A 14,018-nucleotide genomic window follows, 5' to 3' on the forward strand; every position below is an offset into this window, starting at 1 on the left:
CCAGCCAAGAGGTGGCACCGCTTGGGCTCGGTCTCCGAGCTCTGGCTGAGCGGTGCAAACGCCTCAATCATGCGGTGGCACCGCTTGAGCTCGGTCTTTGAGCTTTGGCAGGAGGTGCAACCGCCCCTGACAGAGGTGGCACCGCCTAGAGGCTCAGTCTTCGAGCTCTGCCAGGCAGTGCAACCGCCTCTGTCAGGCGGTGCAATCGTCAGGTCCTAGAATTCCGGGAATTTATAGTTTTGAGCTCCAAATTCAAACTGGGTTGGGGCCTATAAATACCCCACCCTTTCAGCACTGAAAGGGCACTCAAAACACACCAAAATCCTGATCTTATTATGTAATTCTTAGAGCTCAAAATTATTGTAAAGGCCAAAAGTTCTTCTCCCTCTTTTCTTCCAAGTTCTGATCTTTAAAGAGAGGAGAGAAAATTCTGTAAGGGTTGTCTCCTAAGCCCGTCAAAATGAGTGAAACTGTAAAAGGGTGGTTGGCCTTCGCCTATTGAAGGAAGGCCTCTAGTGGACGTCGGTGACCTCGTCGGTGGAGGAAGCCAAAAGTGGAGTAGGTCAAGATTGACCGAACCACTCTAAATCTCGGTTTGCATTTACTTTGAGCATCTTATCCTTACTGCAAATCTCCTCAAAAGCTTACTGCTTTCTGCGTATATACGATCGGGTTTCAAGCTTTGCACTTTCCGAATCGGCGTTTAGACATAAATCAGTTTTATCGTACGATCATCATATTTCAGTTTGCGTTTATGTTTTGATTTCTATCATAACTGCAAACTGCCTTTATATCCTTACTTTAACTGCATCTTGCTTAATCAAGTGATTTACGAATCAGCATTTAGACGTAAATTAGTTTTTTCGTACGAATATCATATTTCAGTTTGCGCCTACTATCTGATTTGAACCATAACTGCAAACTACATTTATATCTTTGCTGCATCTTGCTTACTCAAAAGTTAATGTGATTTATGAATCAGCTTTCTTACCGAAATCACTTTTATCGAACGAACGCAGTTTTTTTTAATCGTAGAAGGTTTTCCGCTGCACTAATTCACCCCCCCCCTCTTAGTGCTCTTGATCCTAACACGGCCGCCACCTGATGCGGTTGTCTGCCCTCGTGCGACAGCCGCATGGACGTGGGTTCTGCCGACGTGCGGCCATCGCATGGGTGCGGTGCTGCTGCCTGCTGCGCTGTGGCACGCACACTACCCAGCGTAGCAGAATCATTGGTTGTACATGGCAAGATCAATGATGACCATTGTCGCTTCGTGATCATTGGAGAATAGGGATCATTTATGCATCATAAACAAAAATAATAGATCTAATGTATTTGATCTCAAGAACCTAAGCTCTGATACCAATTGTAAGCATAAAATCTATAATATGCTGTATTAAATATGAAAATAATCTTTTATACTAAGATTGAAATCAAATAATTAGATCTGATTTAACGATGTGTACCTTTTGATGCCATATGAAAAGAGATTTCTATTTGATTTGCAAAGGCACCGTCTTTAATTCAAGATCATTATCAATCTACAAAGAAAAACTAGATCCTTCTCTTCTCTTTTATCTTTTCATAGGACCACATAGATTGATAGTTAGAGAGAAAAGTTGAGGGAAAAGTTAAGAGAAAGATTGTAATCCCTCAACTGAGATAACCTCTCTATTCCTCTCGTTTCTTTCTTATTTCTAATTTTCGATCCTTAAAGGTCCTGTTTATACATAGACGAGAGCAAAGAGTCTACGATAAATAATTAAGAAAGTTTCTCCCATATTTTATCTCCTAAGAAAATCTAAAGTAAACTTCTTTCTATTAACCAAAATATTTTATCATAATTTAATTAATTATATTATATATTTTTTATTTAATTATAAAGAATCATAAAATCTAATCGTACCGACTAGCAGCCTTCAGTATCCATTCACTATTCCTGTAAATTTCATTTCGTGACACCCGGATCCTGTGAATTGATATGCCTTCAGATTGGACAGCTCTCTACCACGCGTCCCAAAGAGAGAAGTCTGAAAGCAGCCGAGAAGTACGTCAGAGACAAACGGGGCCTGCCTCGCGAGGCATTCCAAGGGGCCTTCATACTCCAAACGATCGATGTGCCCCGCTCCAACGGTCATCTGAGCCTGGTCGATTCTGATGTCGACAACAACCCTTCCGTTACGTTCAACTACTTCAGCCATCCCGATGACCTCCAACAATGCGTGTCCGAAATCAGGAGCATCGAGCAGATCGTGCGGACGAAGCACTTCGCCGACCTGACCGTGGACGACGCCTACATGATGCAGAAGTTGATCAACATAAGCGTGCCGGCGAACGTGAACTTGATGCCCAGCCGCACCGACGACACCGCATCCCTGGAGCAGTTCTGCAAGGATAGAATGGTTACCATATGGCGCACTACTATGGGGGCTGCCATGTGGGGAACGTGGTCGACGGTGAGTACCGTGTTCTGGGTGTGTTCAAGCTGAGGGTGGTGGACAGCTCAACGTTTCACCGATCCCCCGGAACTAATCCTCAGGAAACTGTCATGATGATGGACAAGTACGTATGCGTCCCAGTGTACCATCAAAATTGATATATAGAGAGTAGAATCACTGCCGATTATTAGAAAATATAGATAGCATCTTCACAACCGATATATATATATATATATATATATATATATATATATATATATATATTGCAACGAGTTATGCGAACAGATCTGCCTTTCTAAAGTGGTGCCTGCTCTGGTTTAATGTGCAGATTCATGGGAGTGAAGATACTGAGGGAGAGGCTGGGAAGAGCAGCAGGGGATCTGTAGCTGTGTGAGCCGATTACCGATGGACGTGCGTTCGGTTGAATTGTTGGGGAAGAGCGTAGTCTTCGTCAATTTGTTGGGAAGTTGGGACATCCGGAAGAAATGTAAAAGGAAGAAAAAGATATTACCTAGAAAGGGATCGAGTATATATTACTTGTGTCTTGCAAATTACTAGTGAATTGTAGTGAGAGATTTGCTGCTGTTTGATTACGGAACTGAAACATCTATCGAACGTGAACCTGTTGATTGGATATCACGCCGGAGGTCCTTCCTTGACTACTGAAAATACAGAGTCACCACCGAGAAAAAGGATGTAAAGCTATCATGCATAGACTGTACCAAGTTATAACCAAGAATTAAGGCTAGCATTCGTCGGACGTCCTTGACTATTGAAAATACAGAGTCATGGATTACATGACTATTGATTATGGGACGTAACGCTAGCATGCATTTGCTTCGAATATAAAGAACCAAGTTATAACCAACCAATGGATTGAACCGGCACAAACCGGAAGTGAAATCATGCTGATGGAAAATAATACTAATACTAATTGTTAACAATAATAATAGGCCACCCATCTTCAGGAAGCATCCCGACATCCTTCCAGGGCCGCCGAAAGCCTATCCGACACACGCTCGGATCTGCGACTCCACATGCATATCTAAATGCAGAGGTGTAACAGCGATCTGCACCGCATGAAAACAGTAACTGTTTAGATTTCTAAAAAGCGTGAACCCAAAGTTGCAGAAGCTGGCGAAGAGCACTCACATAACCATTCTTCAAGGCCCTGAAATCGAGATCTTCATCCGGATCTTCCTGTTGCATCTCAAGAAGCTGCCACGGAGAATCAAAATCGTAGTTAATTTCTCCAGTCATTCTACAGCATGCAATTTCCAAAGAAAAATTTACTAGGTGCCACGAAACGTCGAGTCCATAATGCAGAAGCTTAAGATACCTTAACCAGTCACCCACTCTGCTGGAAGCTGCGTATGTCTGCAGCAAAGTGGTCTCTTTTACGTACCAAAACTACACGAACATGTGTAATATAGTCGGACACTATCCAACGCTCCAAATTAGCTCAGACCACGTTGTGCGTATAGTTTGCGTGCCGTGTAATTTGTCTGAGAGAAGAACAACTAACGATGCGTACCTCTAGACGGAACAATTTCTTCACCACTTCTCTCTGGTCGGGTTTTCCAGCAGCTGCAACTGATTCTGTTTCCAGCATTTTACTTTGACCGCCGCTGCGGCGAGCTGCTCCCTGGAAAGAAGAGATTCTTCAGTAGAGAATAGAAATGTGCCCCAATGCAATTCCACAACATGGATACTGACCGCAGCAGAGGCATCTCGGTTAAGCTGTGCAAGCTGTGCACCGAGGCCTTGATTCATAGACATGAAATGGCCAGCAGGGTGTTGATATTGATAGGAAGAGAGGATAGAGATATCAAATAGAGGAAGAGAATGACAAGCTTTCAATCTTCTATATTTCTCTCAAGAAAAACTCTTTACAAATTTCATAAACTCTATTACACTCATGACCCAACATATGGGGTTTATATAGTCCCCAATGATACATTATATTAATTGTATTCAAGATGAATCATTCTCTTTCAAGAAACCCTTTCAAGAACCAATAACCAATTTGACTTGTTCTTCTAGAGACTTTTAATCCATTTTTTTTTCTTCATGTAATGAATCTCCCTCTTGATGCAATGAACCTCTTTATGACATTTGAACAAGTTTAATTCCAACATTCTCCCCTCTTAAACTTGTTCCATCTAGCATGCCAAGTTTTTCTTCGAAGTTGTTGAATATATGCCTCTTCTTCAAGAACTCCATTAAGAAATACTGATTTGATATCCATTTGTAAAATCTTCCATTTCATTTGAGCTGCTAGAGAGATAAGTAATCTTACTGTCTCCAATCGAGCAATTGGCGCAAATACTTCTTCATAGTCAATCCCATATTGTTGTTTATATCCCTTTGCAACCAATCTAGCCTTGTATTTCTCCACCTCTCCTTTTGCATTTCTTTTTGTTTTGAAGATCCACTTAACACCGATAGCTTAGTGGTCTTCTGGAAGTGTAGTAAGCTCCCATCTATTATTTTTGTTAATTGCATGAATCTCTTCATTCATAGCTTATCGTCATTTTTCATCTCTATAAGCTTCTTCAAAGGTTAATGGATCATATCCTGCAAAAAGACAAAATAAGGAAAGTTCATCATTGTTAGTATCAATCCTTCGAGTCACATCATATAGGTCCTGAATAGGTCTTGTCCTTCTTATAATTGGACTTCTTGAATCATGTAACCTAGCTGATCTAGGTGATGATTCCGGCACAGCAACTTCGGTGCTTGCTTGTATTATATCATCTTCTTCTGAAACTACAGCTTTCTTATGCTGCTCATCACTTTTCCAGTTCCAAATCTGTTGTTCATCAAACTCAACATCTCTTGACATCACAACTTTATTTGTGATAGGATTGTAGAGTTTGTAACTACTGGAATTTTCTGGATAACCTAGCAAAATACATTTTTGACTTTTATCCTCTAATTTTGTTCTCTTCTCTTCTGGTATCTTGGCAAATGCAACACTTCCAAAAATCCTCAAATGATCAACTCTTGGTTTTTGTAAGCTCCATGCTTCTTCCGGTGTAACATTACCAATTCGCTTTGTCGGAAACCTGTTAAGCAAATAAACTGCACAAGCAACAGCATCACCCCAAAATTCTTTCGGAATTTTTCTTTCCTTTAACATACATCGGTCCATATTAATGATAGTCCTATTTTTTCTTTCCGAGACACCATTTTGTTGAGGTGTGTATGGCATGGTGAATTGATGCAGAATTCCATTATTTCTACAAAAACTTTCAAATTCATTTGATATATATTCACCACCTCTATCTGTTCTTAAACATTTAATCTTACAACAACTTTGTCTTTCAACCAAATCCTTAAATTCTTTGAATTTGCTTAAAACTTCTTTCTTTTCTTTTAACATGTAAACCCAAGTTTTGCCACTATGATCATCAGTAAATGTAAGAAAATACCTGCTTCCTCCAAGTGTTACTGGATTGATAGGGCCACAAACATCCGAGTACACCAGATCGAGTCGATGCCATGCTCTTTTTGTTCTTCTCACTTTGAAAGGCTTTCTTTCTTGTTTACCCATGACACATACTTCACACAATTTTGCTGGGTGATCAATTTTTGGCATTCCTGTCACCATATTATACTTCTCTAGAAGTTTCAAAGCCTCGAAATTTAAATGAGCATATCTAAGATGCCAAAGTGTAGAAATATCCTCAATATCAGCTTTAAAATAATTTGATTGATAAAAAATACTCAAATGTAGAGGAAACATTCTATTCCTTGCCATTTTCACATGTGATATCAGTGTTTTATTCTTATCACGAATTGAGAGAGCCATATCTTTCATCTCAATTTCATAACCTTTTTCAAGTAATTGTCCCAAGCTTAAAATATTATTTTTAATATCAGGAACATAATAAACATCTGAAATGCATACTTCCTTGCCATTATTAAGTTCAAGGAGAATTTTACCTTTGCCTCTTACTGGTCTTTGAGACAAATCGCCAAATGTAATGTTCCCGGAATAACTTGTATCTATTTCTGAAAATAGCTCTTTGATGCCACACATATGATTTGAGGCTCCTGTATCTAGATACCATGTCATAGACTGATCATTTTTCAAATTTTCATAACTCATTAGCAAAACTTGATTTTCCTTCTTTTCTTCCTCAACAAAATTTGCCTTATCACCTTGATTGTTAGGATTATAATAACATTCATAAGAGTAATGTCCATACCTTTTGCAAGCATAGCATTGTATTTCAGACCTTTTAGAGTTTCTGCCACGTCCACGGCCTCGGCCACGTCCTCGACCATAACCTCAGCCTCTTTGGCTATAATTTTCTCCAACATCTTCACTATTTGGAGATTCTTGATTGGTCTGATTTCTGCCTCCTCTTCCTCTTTGTCCTCGTCCTCTTCCTCTTTGAGAATTTGATTCTCTTTTATTTTCAAGAGCAAACTTAGCTTGTAGTGCTTGCTCCATAGTTTTCTCTTCTCCTCTTTTTGTAATCCTTTGTTCATGAACTTGAAGGGAACCCATAAGTTCTTCTAAAGACATTTTTTCCAAATCTTTAGATTCTTCAATCGCAACAGCAATAAAATCAAATTTCGGATCTAGAGATCTCAATATTTTTTCTATTACTCTCTGATCATTTACTTGTTCACCATTTCGTCTCATTTGATGAACAAAAGAAATGATTTTTGAGAAGTAATCAGAAATAGTTTCAGAAGTACCTTGTTGTAATTTCTCAATCTCGGCTCGTAAAACTTGTAGATGAAGTTTCTTTACCTTATCAACACCACCGAATGCTCTTTGAAGCATTTCCCAAGCTTCCTTTGAAGTATTTGCTGGAGCGATGATCTCGAACATTGTATCATCAAGGCCTTGGTAGATTGTGAACAAAGTCTTTTTCTCCTTTTTCCTTCTTTCTTTGAGTTGTTTTCTTCCTTCTGCATTCATTGCTCCTTCTTCTGCTGGACTTGGTTCAGCAAATCCATCTTCTACAAACTCCCATACATCTTGGGAGCCTAGAAGAACCTTCATTTGGATGCACCATATGTCATAATTTTCTTTTGTCAATCTGGGGATCTGGAGTTGGATGGCACTTGAGGAAGAAGACATAGCTTAACCTATGCTCTGATACCAAATGTTGATGTTGATAGGAAGAGAGGATAGAGATATCAAATAGAGGAAGAGAATGACAAGCTTTCAATCTTCTATATTTCTCTCAAGAAAAACTCTTTACAAATTTCAGAAACTCTATTACACTCATGACCCAACATATGGGGTTTATATAGTCCCCAATGATACATTATATTAATTGTATTCAAGATGAATCATTCTCTTTCAAGAAACCCTTTCAAGAACCAATAACCAATTTGACTTGTTCTTCTAGAGACTTTTAATCCATTTTTTCTTCTTCATGTAATGAATCTCCCTCTTGATGCAATGAACCTCTTTATGACATTTGAACAAGTTTAATTCCAACACAGGGTACCTATTTCTGGATACAGCTTGCCAACTGCGGATAGACCTCCAGAAGCTGTGTTTGGTTAACTTGAAGCCCTGCCAAAGATGTAAATGCAACAAGTCCTCACTGTACGATATTAAAGAGGAACAAGAATAGCGGGGAAATTAACATCTATGCGTACGATATTACAGAAGAACAAGAAGAATAGAAGATGCAGAGCCTGGAAAGTTTCTAAATCGAAAATTCACGAGCCCCTAGAGTTTTATTGTAGCAGACCTTATTTTTAGATGGAGCTGTGGGAATTTCTATGTTCAGCAGACATTTCCTAGGGAACAGACCCTTTTCGATGTCCCTCATCGCTGCCTTTATCAGAGGTAAACAAACTTCAACTGCATCCTTGAAATCACTTTCTCGACTCTCCTCCTTCTGCCTAATTTGGGTTACCAATTTGACCTGGTTTAATATGTAACAGCCGTTGAACAAACAAAGGTCAGAATGATTACAAGATAATTTCAATAACTATCTAAATCATGATCTAGTAGTTATAGAGTGGTTTCAATAACTACCTCAATCTAGTAGTTATAGGGTGGTTGTCACTAGATCCTATAAATAGGACCGTAGTTCATGAAGCAAGTAAGATAAAGTGAGTCTGTGTGCATTTGGTATCTTGTAAGTGTTCTTATCAATCCTCCTGTTTTCTAATACTATATCAGTTTTCTTGAGTCGAAAGACTTCTTTTTATTTGCATCGTAGTATTCTGTTTTTTCCTATCAGAGCCTAGTTTCAATCTGAACTGGGCATTATAGTTTTTAACGGAAATTCCATGTCTCAACCCCTTATCCCCATCTTCTCGGGCAAAAGCTATGAATTTTGGAGTATTAAGATAAAAACTTTATTCAAGTCTCAAGATCTTTGGGACTTAATAGAGAATGGATATGCAGATCCAGATGACGAAATCAAGCTGAGGGAGAATAGAAAGAAGGACTCAAAGGCATTGTTCTTCATTCAACAAGCTATACATGAGATGATCTTCTCAAGAATTATAGCAGCGACAACCTCAAAGCAAGCTTGGTTGATACTTCAAAATGAATTTCAAGGCTCATCAAGGGTGATTACAGTAAAACTTCAAACTCTCCGTCATGAGTTTAAAATTTTATTCATGAAAAAGCAATGAATCGGTGCAAGATTTTCTTTTTCAAGTGACTGAAATTGTTAGTCAAATGAAATCTTATGGTGAACATCTTCCTGATCATATAATTATTGTAAAAGTTTTGAGAAGTTTAACTCCGAAATTTGATCATGTTGTTACCGCAATTGAGGAGTCAAAAGATTTATCTACTTATTCATTTAATAAACTAATGGGTTCCTTGCAAGCACATGAAGTAAAGTTGAACAGGTCACTTGAAAAAAGTGAAGAAAAAGTATTTCAGGTTAAGGGAGAGTTTTCTACTTCAAAAGAAGAAAAAAAATCAGTAGGAAAAGGATGTGGCAAAGGAGGATTTCGTGGTAAAGGAAATGGAAGAGGAAGATGACACTTTGATGGGCATGATGAACAAAAGCAATCAAATTATGATCAAAAAAATTACAAAAGTGGAATTCAATGTCACTATTATAAAAAGTTTGGTCACATGAAGGCAGATTGTTGGAAAAGAGAAAAGCAAGCAAGCTATGTGGAGAAAAATGAAGAAAATAGTAAGTTGTTTATGACTCATTCATAAGTTCATAATCTCTCAAATGATATTTGGTTTCTAGATAGTGAATGTTCTAATAATATGTCAGGCACAAAATCAATATTTAGAGATATTGATGAGACTCACAAGTTGAATGTTAGACTTGGAGAAAACAAGCAAATCTAAGTGGAAGGGAAAGAAACAATTGAGGTGAAGACAAATCAAGGGTAGGTAAAATACCTTGATAATGTTTTCTTTGTTCCTACTTTATCACATAACTTGTTGAGTGTTGGACAATTAGTAGATGATGGATATTTAGTAATATTTGATGATGATTCATGCACTATTAGAGATAAAAAATTTGGTTTGATTATAGTAAATGTTTGCATGACACAAAACAAGATGTTTCCACTTGATGTGTCAAATATTAAAAGGCATACGCTTATCACAACTCAAAAGAATGAGTCTAGTTTATGGTATTTAAGATATGGACACCTTAACATTAAGGGTTTAAGGTTGTTAAGTTAAAAAGGAATGGTTTTCGGATTGCCCAAGGTTGTGAAGGATGTATTTATGGCAAACAAAGTAAAAAACCATTTCCTATTAGAAAAGCATGGAGAGCATCCAATTGTCTTGAATTAATTCATGCTGACTTATGTGGACCTATTAATACAAAATCATTTGGTGGAAGTCAATATTTTTGATTGTTTACGGATGATTATAGTCGCATGAGTTGGGTATATTTTTTGAAATTGAAATCTGAAAACATTTGATAATTTTCGAAAATTTAAGGCACTTATAGAAAGACAAAGTGGTAGATATATAAAGATACTTCGGACAAATAGAGGTGGTGAATTTTTATCTAATGAGTTTAGTTCTTTTTGTGAAGAAAATGGTATTCACAGAGAATTGACAACACTATATACACCGGAGCAAAATGGTATAGCTGAACGTAAGAATCGGACTGTCGTTGAAATGGCAAGAAGTTTGCTTAAAGGAAAACATCTTCCAAATCAGTTTTGAGCAGAAGCAGTTGCAACAACAGTTTATTTGTTGAATATTTCACCAACAAAGGCTATTATGAATCGAACTCCTTTTGAGGCTTGGTATGGTATGAAACCAAGTGTTAGACATCTAAGAATTTTTGGTTGTATTGCTTATGCTTTGGTGAATTCATAAAATCATCACAAGCTTGATGAAAAATATGAAAAATATATTTTAATTGGTTATTCCTTACAATCGAAAGCATATCGATTATATAACCCTATTAGTGGCAAAGTTATTATTAATAGAAATGTTAGGTTTGATGAAAGGGCAAGTTGGAATTGGGAGACCAATAAAGGTAGAACACAAATGCAAATTCCAATAGAACTAGACACTTTGCATAATCAAATGACAGATCCTGCTCCAACAAGTTAATCGTCAACCTCACCCAATAGCAGTTCAAATTCTGATTCCTCAGATGAAACCCTTCCAAGAAATTTTAGATCACTAACAGAAATTTATAACTCAACATTTGCTTTGTTTATTTCAGATCCAACAACTTTTGAGGAAGTAATTAAAAAAGAGGAATGGAGAAAGGCAATGAAGGAGGAAATCAAGTCAATTGAGAAGAATGAAACTTGTGAGCCAATAGATCGACCGAAAGAAAAGAAAGCGATTGGGTTAAAATGGGTGTTCAAAACAAAATTTAAATATAAATTATTTGGTTTCATGTGCAGGAGCTTTAGATGATCGAAAGAGTACTTCAGGCAAGTGGAGTCATAACAATGAAATATTATGGAACGAATGAACAAGTTACGGATATCCTCACTAGATCACTTCCAGTTCGAAAGTATGTTTATTTTATGTCGTAAATTGGTGTATGCAACTATGAATCAAGGGGGAGTGTTGAGATTTGATTCATAGTTATCTATCTAGATAGTTATCATGATTTAGTGGTTACAGGATGATTTCAATAATCATCTTAATCATGATCTAGTAGTTATAGGGTGGTTTTAATAACTACCTCAATCTAGTAGTTATAGGGTGGTTGTCACTAGGTCCTATAAATAGGATCGTAGTTCATGAAGTAAGATAGAGTGAGTCTGTGTGTATTTGGTATCTTGTAAGTGTTCTTATCAATCCTCCTGTTTTTTAATACTACATCAGTTTTCTTGAGTCGAAAGGTTTCATTTTACTTGTATATTCTGTTTTTTCCTTACTACTCCATCGAAATGACATGTGAGAAATCAAAAAGCTCATGATGATATAGTGATAGCAGCATGCGAATAGATTAATGGAGAGAACATTGTACGAAATATAGTAACGTGCTCAAGGCATGAACAAAACGTTTGACATGATTGGGTGTATCATAAGATCATAGTCATCCTAACCCTTTAACACAGAACAATATGTAAAGCTTGATTAATTGACGACAAGTAGAGTTTCGATACTCACATCCGTTCCCCGCAATTTGGTCCCTTGTTAATTCCGGAGATGACCTAAAAACAGGATTTATATACTCTTAGAATTGTGATACGAAAGATCCTGCGTTTTTTTGTTCTTTGAGACGATGGATGTATATACCAGTGCAGGATTGGACCAGGAAAACAATGCCCCGGACAAAGCCAAGGATATGCAATCAGCAGGATGTCCTGTTCAAGACGCAACATTCATATGCAAGATCTAAGAGCCAGAAAACGCCGACCAACGGCCACTAGCACTATCTTTTGATGCACCAAATGGAGATGGACGTGGAAACAGAGAAGCCCCGAAGAATACTCTTACCAGACTCAAAACCTTTGGCGCCTTCAATCGGAGCGGACGTTGCTGCAAGCGTCCGATGAACTGTTACTGAATGAGCAGAGGCAGACATGTCCCTTCAAACATAAGTAATGAATATTACGACCATCGTGCAACAACACTGTCATCTGACCAAAAATTACGTAGCCGAGCAAGGCAAAGCGCTCGAAAGGAAACCAACAAAGGCAAGTGTTCGACATCCGGGGAAGCTGATAAAAATAATGCTTTCGGTACAACCAATGCACGTCCCGTTGCGAGATCAAAGCCCGGAACCGAAAGCGGAAACAAGTGAATTGATGGAGCCCCGCGAGAAAGATGCAGAAAAGGAAACCAGAGAGCTCACGATTCCAGAGCGCAGACGTAGACGTCATACTGCCCGATGCGAACGAGCGCCTCCACGAGATGGGTGAGCCCCAGGGAGCTGATCCCGTCGGCGTTGGTCACCAGAACGACGGGCCTCCTCGGTCCATCCACGGCTGGGTCCGAATCAGCGGCGGCTTCGACCGGTGCCGCAGCCGAATCCCCCTCCACGCCATCGCCGCCGGGGGGCTTTCGGCCTGCGAGGACGTTTTGGAGATTGGCGACGAGGGAAGGGGGCAATTGGCGGTTCCTTGTTGACGTCGGGCTCGTCGTCATCGGAGCTCTTGGAACCAAAGCAAAGAAAGGACGCGGCCTTCTGGGAAATCGGAAGCACAAGTAGATGGCTGGAAGTCGGTGAGAGCGCATTAGTACTATCGTATGGTAACGGAGGTTGGCTGGAAGTTAATTATTTGTTTCTTCAAAATTATCTTAAATTTCAGTTATAATTTATATCTAATCTATTGAATCCCGAATTTTGATGATAAAATCAATTGATAAATTGATGAACTAATTAGTGTTTGAGAAAAATGACACAAGACAAACTTCGATAATGGAAAGGTAAATCGATTGAAGCAAAAGAATCAAATATTGGGCCAGTGGTTTATATTAGAGATCGGACATCAAGCCAGAAGGATTGGATATTGCGCTAAGATCGGATATTGCGGGAGATTAACATACCAATGGATCGGGTAATACGCCGAAGGAAAGGATGATTCACCAAAAATTCGGACGAGGTGCCGGATGAACTAATGATATGTCAGATAATGTAAGCTTCATGATTTGTAGTTGTTATGTCTTGATCGAAATAGTTTAGAGTTTAATTGACTTGGCTTTGGGTATAATAATGCCAACTTAATTAGAAGTCCATTAAGCTTGAATCAAGGTTGAATTGGGCCTATTGGAAGGCGAATTTAATGACCCGAGATTCGGCTAGGTTGTGGCATTTCTAGGTTAGGCGATGATACCACTTGTGAGTTAGAAAGTACATAATATACTTTTATAGAAAACTCGACGGTGGTACCACCAGGGTCAATCATGGTATCGCCTAGACTAATGGTGGTACCCTGAGAACACAATCTCTTAAGCTATGTTGAGCGATGGTACTACAAGTGCTCAGGTTGTCAAGTTGTGGTACCGCCTAGTATAGACGATGGTTATTGAACCTCAAATTTTGATGATGAATTCAATTGATGATGTTATGATCTAATGTATGTTTGAGTGACGTAGGACTAACCTCGATCAAGGAAAGATAATTCGATTAAAAGCAGGAAGAATCAGACATTGGGCTATAGTAGAACATGTCAAAAGATTGGACG

At 38.6% G+C, this 14,018-nt stretch overlaps 1 protein-coding gene and 1 pseudogene across 1 annotated transcript; one reads left to right on the plus strand and one right to left on the minus strand.

Annotated features, from left to right (window-relative positions):
- The first annotated feature begins 1,135 nt into the window (after nt 1-1,135).
- Nucleotides 1,136-2,824, plus strand: LOC135636355 (protein HOTHEAD-like; annotated as a pseudogene).
- Nucleotides 2,825-3,442: 618 nt separating this feature from the next.
- LOC135636356 (uncharacterized) lies at nt 3,443-13,089 on the minus strand. Its single transcript, XM_065148045.1, has 10 exons — nt 12,686-13,089; nt 12,328-12,419; nt 12,127-12,194; nt 11,998-12,041; nt 8,165-8,318; nt 7,908-7,983; nt 4,155-4,231; nt 3,973-4,083; nt 3,591-3,656; nt 3,443-3,508 (listed from the first exon to the last, which is right to left on the minus strand). The coding sequence occupies exons 1-10, from the start codon at nt 13,066-13,068 to the stop codon at nt 3,443-3,445; spliced, it is 1,137 nt and encodes a 378-aa protein (XP_065004117.1). The 5' UTR covers nt 13,069-13,089.
- Between the last annotated feature and the right edge of the window lie 929 nt (nt 13,090-14,018).

This window comes from Musa acuminata, chromosome BXJ3-4 (assembly GCF_036884655.1).
Source record: "Musa acuminata AAA Group cultivar baxijiao chromosome BXJ3-4, Cavendish_Baxijiao_AAA, whole genome shotgun sequence".
NCBI lineage: Eukaryota > Viridiplantae > Streptophyta > Magnoliopsida > Zingiberales > Musaceae > Musa > Musa acuminata.

Coding starts and splice junctions, on each gene's coding strand:
- LOC135636356 (XM_065148045.1), bottom strand. CDS start 13,068: ATGCGCTCTCACCGACTTCCAGCCATCTACTTGTGCTTCCGATTTCCC. Junction 4,084..4,154: donor ACCGAGATGCCTCTGCTGCG/GTCAGTATCCAT, acceptor TCTTCTTTCCAG/GGAGCAGCTCGCCGCAGCGG. Junction 3,657..3,972: donor AGAAATTGTTCCGTCTAGAG/GTACGCATCGTT, acceptor TCTCCGTGGCAG/CTTCTTGAGATGCAACAGGA.